Source organism: Arachis ipaensis, chromosome B08 (genome assembly GCF_000816755.2).
Source record: "Arachis ipaensis cultivar K30076 chromosome B08, Araip1.1, whole genome shotgun sequence".
NCBI lineage: Eukaryota > Viridiplantae > Streptophyta > Magnoliopsida > Fabales > Fabaceae > Arachis > Arachis ipaensis.
The window spans coordinates 111,536,785-111,542,024 of NC_029792.2; the positions used below are offsets into that span (position 1 = coordinate 111,536,785).

Here is a 5,240-nt window from a genome sequence, read left to right on the forward strand (position 1 = left end):
ATTGTATATATTTTTTCTCATCACAAATAATTTTTATTTTATTTTTATATTAAATTAATTATTATTTTTTGTTTTAAAAAATTAATTTATACATGTTATATTATATTATTCAATTAGTTTATTAATTTCCCTATGTTACCAACAATATTTTTGTTAACTTTTGCCAACTCTTATTTATGACTGTGTTTAATAGAAGTGTTTTTATAAATGTGTCTAATAAAAATATCCTTTTTATAACTATGTCTAATAAAAATATCTTTATAAATATATTTCTTAAATGTATTTCTTTATATATATGTTTAAAATATAATAATTAATTATTATTATTAGTAATAAGTTAGTAGATAATATATTAGTATCCTATACCTTTCCATAGTTTATACACAAATATATATGAAGTTGATTAGCTTTATATCTCTAGTCCATATTCTTGGTAGGATGCTTACTAATGATAGATGCAGATAGATCCTTTTCATGTTTCATATCGCACAATAATGTGTCCATGCTTCCTAAGAAGAAAAACGACAAGAATCTGAGTCACATAACCCCTCTAATTAATAATTAATAAATAATAAATAAGTAAGAAATTTGAAAAAGAAAACCTTCGAGTATGAAATTGCAGATAGCTGATTTTCGTGAAGAAAAAATTCGTTATAAGGCTTGGAGGTGCATTAACGTGCAAAATTGTACAACACGCGCCCGTGTGCCTCTGTTACAAAATCTCTATCTGTGAATGGTATAGTTTTTTAATGCGGTTTGTATCAAACTGAACCGGCCGGTTTCAACCATTTTGATTGACTTTGACCAGTCTAAATACTCAAACGGTCCTATGTACAAACTAAATCGGTTAGATTATTAGTTCATCAATTTTTCGGTCAAATTAGTCGTCTGGTTTAATTTTGATAACTATGCCATAAATTATTAATTAAGTTTATTTTTAAAAAAATCATTCATCCGTAGTGGTTAAATAAAAAAGACCATTAATAGAAATAATATCACAAAAAAAAAAAAAAACTGCAATACGAAGAACTTTTAAAAAAAAGAATAACATCAAATAAGAAATAAAAGAAAGAGAGAATTAATGTTGATGGTATTAGTAGTGGTGATGATAATAGTAAAAGAGAAAACGATGATAATAAAGTATAGTTACACAATAAAAATAATAGAGATAGAAATAATAATAATTATGGCTGTCAAACAGGTCAGTCCGACCTATTTAGGTCTGATCCATTTAAGCCCGTACCATTCACGGGCCATAATTTTTTAGCTGGACCATTTATGGTCAGTTCGATAGGTTAAATGGGTTGTACCGTTTATCTTTTTATTTTATTTTTTGAAAAATTTTGACAAAAAATATCACTTTTAAGTAAAAATTTTAAACAAACAGTATTTTTTAGTTGATGGGTCCGATTTTCGGGTCGAATCGAAAGAAATATTGGCTAAGCGTGCTATTTTTTAAAAAAAATAAAAAATAAATAAATAAATGGACTTCCCGTTTAACCTGTAATTTTTTTTTTCTGAAAAATCGAATTCAACCCATTTATCCCAAAATTTAAACGGATTTAATTTTAGAGGCAAAATCTATCCATTTAAACAGGTAAACCGATTGGGCCGATGTGTTTAGCCCATTTTGACGACCCTAAATTAATAATGTTAAGGATGAAAAAGATGATGGCAATAGTGGTTATAGTTGATTATATTGTTAAAAAGAACTTTGTGGGATTTAAAATAAAATTCCCACAAAACTAATTTTTATTACTATTATTTTTTAAAAGATAAATCATATTATCCCAAAATAAAAAACTCTAACTGCAATGTCCTTTTTTTTTGGATAAAAATCGTGTTGTCCTATATAAAAATGGACAATAACTAGATTGAGTATTTACCCTTATTATTATTATTAAGGTTAAGTAAGATTTTAGTCCCTAACGTATAGGTCAGAAACTTTTTTCCTCCCTAATTTTTTTTCCTTATAAAATCATCCTTAAGATTTAACTTAGTTTTAACATCGTCCTTTTTACTTAAATCCTATAATTTATGACCAAAATACCCCTAAGTAAAAAAATTATCAATAAAATAAAAAGGAAAAAAACAGAAAGAGAACGATGAGAGGGAGAAAGAGGATGAGGAGGGGGGAAGGGGGACGGGAAGGTGGCGACGCCACCTGTGATGGAGAGGATGGACGTCGACGCCAGCAGATCGGCGAGGGAGGACGTCCGCCGCGTTGTCGTTTTGGTCATCCTCGCTAGCTTGTCACGTCGCCGTGCTCCTCCTCCTCCTCGCATATTGCCGCTGCTCCTTGTCGCTCACCACCAGTTTTCGTCGCTGCTCCTCGCCACTGGTCCTCCCTAAGGTTCCAATTCTGTTTTTGATTTGTTGATTGTGTTAATTACATTATTGTTGATTATTCAGCTTCTGTTTCTTTTGTTAGTTACATTGTTGATTTATTGATTTGTTGATTTTGTTAATCATGTTGTTGTTGTTGACTCTGATTCCATTGTTTTTCTGCTTCTGATTCTGATTCCATTCTTCTGCTTCTGATTTCATTATTGTTGTTGGTTCTTCTGCTTCTGTTTCTATCTTTGTTTTGTTCTTCGGATTGAGAGAGATGGTGATGCTTGTTCTTCTCTTTTTGTCTTCTGCTGTTGCTGCTAATTGTCTTCTGTTGTTGCTACTAGTTGAGTTTATTGCTACTGTTGCTATTTTTTATTGCATTGGATATTCTTCTGATTTCATTGTTGCTGTTCATATTGTGACGAAGAAGAAGAAAAAAAAAAAGAAATGCTGCTGTAATGGAGAAGTAGGAAACTAAGTATTTTGGTGAAGAAGGAGAAGGGTATTTTAGTCTGAATGATGATTTTAAAACTAAGTTAAACCTTAGGGACGATTTTGTATGCAAAAAAAGATTAGAGATGAAAAAAATTTTCAGCCTATATCTTATAAATAAAAATCATACTTAACCCTTATTATTATTAAACCGGACTATTCAATCAATTTGCTTGGTTGGATTAATCAGGTTACCACACCCGCTTACACTCCAACATTAACAAAAATAAAAATAAACACTAAAATTGGGCTCAAGAATTTGATTATGGATTTATTATTGGTGTTTTTGTTGGAAATGGGTATAGTAAGTGTATTTACAGTTTAGTGGACGTGTTAGATTCAAGCTCCAACACGCGGGGCGTATTGCATGCAGCACGTGGGGGCGTGGTTGACACGTGGTGAAGTCTGCTTGATTGGATTTGCAGCACATAGGGGGTGTGCTGACTCAACACGCATGGGGTGTGTTGACACATGGCACACTCTGATTGGCTGATGAGGCAACACGTGAAGGGAGTGTTGAGTGCTCCCCTCTATATAAGACAAAGCTCGGTACCATTTTCATTGCGAAGAAGAGTGTTCTTTGAGAGTTCTTTGAGTGTGTTGGTAGTGTAATAGTGGATACCACAAACTTGGTAATGTATCGCAACGGTGAGATTATACGGAATACTCACGAGGGAGAAAAGTTTGTGTGTCAGAATCTATTTTCGTTTGTGGTTCCATGCACCATGACATTAATAGAGCTTTAGAACGATCTCTATCAAAGCATGGGAAATGGTACGTTGAGGAGAGTGAGCAGTATTCCGTACCAGAATCCGGTTGTAGTTTTTGGTGGTCTAATACAGTTTGATATTATGCTGATCATTGACGAAGTAAGTATGCAGAATATGTTCCAAATTCACCGGCAGACTCAGATGCGACAACCACAGATTGAACTGTATGTTGAGTTTTAAAACGTAGAGGCAGATGGGATTCAAAATGATTTAGATATAAAGGATGATAGAGCTGCAGTGTACGAAGGAATGAAAAGTGACAGCGAAGATGACTTCGAAGCCACTTATGAAGCCGACGACGAAAACAAGGATGGTGATGTGGGAGTTGAGGCAGCAGCGGAGAATGTAGTGGTTCATCCCTCAGTTAGGGAACCGATGAATGTTCTACCTTTTATGTGTAACTTGGATCTTGATGCCATGCATGCACTGAAATATCCTGGTGGTTGTGGTACATATAAGAAAACGGCTCAAACACTACATACTGAGGTGGACCCTGAGGTGCTGGTGGCTGTGGTAGATGCTGAAGAACGTGCTCCGACAATCTCAGCAGATGTCCGTACGAACCCATGTACCAATCCTGGTACTCCACCGACGGTCTAAAGTCCCAAGTTGAAAGGGGGTACAGATCCCGCAACCGAGTGTTTTGCCGGTTGCCCCGTTCCTTTATCCATCCCCATGTAAAATTGTCCAGTCATGCAGTTGCACTCCGCGAAGAGTGATGTAATGCTGTGCTAGTGGAATGTCTCTTGCTACTGCTGGGGTGGTTGTGCATACCCAAACTAATGCATCACTCGGTTTCCAGGGTGCCATTCGACACACTCGAATAACAATAACGAAGCAATGATGTCACACACCTCAAGGTGTCCATGTAACTCGTCGGGTATGATCAATCCTTCGTACGGCCGCCACTCAAACTGCCACATATTATTAGAAAATTAAAACCCTAATACTAATGTTTGGAAATGAGAATCACACAAACCCTAAATATTTACCTCGTCCATGTAGTCTATATCCTGCCTAAATCTTACTATGGTCTTCGATAATTACGCTGTGGTCCGTGCCGAATGACTCCACCTGAAAAATGGTTTATTGAAAAAATTAAAAAAAAGTCATCATAAATAAAATATGCATCATGAATATAATGCATGACTAAAATAGTAGCTGTTACCTCATGGCAATTGGTATCTAGGGTCTGTCTCGGTACAGGCGCAATACACGGCAGTCGCTCCCATGCCCAAACAAATAACAGATTAAGAGGGTCATCCATCTCCTTAGCATCATACCGTGATGCACGGCATAGTTCCCTGTAAAGATGCGCGAGACATGCTGACCCCCAACTATAAGTATGGATCCGCTCGAAATCGCAAAGCAACGGTAGATACTTTGCGTGGGCATATGCGGTCGACTTATTTGTGAATAGGGTCGAACCTAGGGGTGAGCACGGGTCGGTTTGGTTCGGGTTCAAGATAAAATTAGAACCAAACTGATCAAAAAGTAATTGGTTCGGTTTGGTTCGAATTTGCGTTTTTTTATGCTTGTACCCGAACCTAACCAAACTGATTAAGAGTGGGTTGGTTCGGTTCGGGTAGCGGGTACCCGATGACTTTGAAATTAAAAAAAAAAAAAAAACAAGTTAAAACTACC

At 35.7% G+C, this 5,240-nt stretch overlaps 1 protein-coding gene across 1 annotated transcript in view; it reads right to left on the minus strand.

Annotated features, from left to right (window-relative positions):
- Nucleotides 4,376-5,240, minus strand: part of LOC110265346 (serine/threonine-protein phosphatase 7 long form homolog) — a 3,935-nt gene continuing 3,070 nt past the window's right edge. Inside the window, exons 2-3 of the mRNA XM_021108305.1 lie at nucleotides 4,747-5,024; nucleotides 4,376-4,510 (exon numbers count right to left, since the gene is read on the minus strand). Of these exons, the coding sequence (XP_020963964.1) occupies nucleotides 4,376-4,510; nucleotides 4,747-5,024 (413 nt within the window). The remainder of the gene's footprint in view (nucleotides 4,511-4,746; nucleotides 5,025-5,240) is intronic.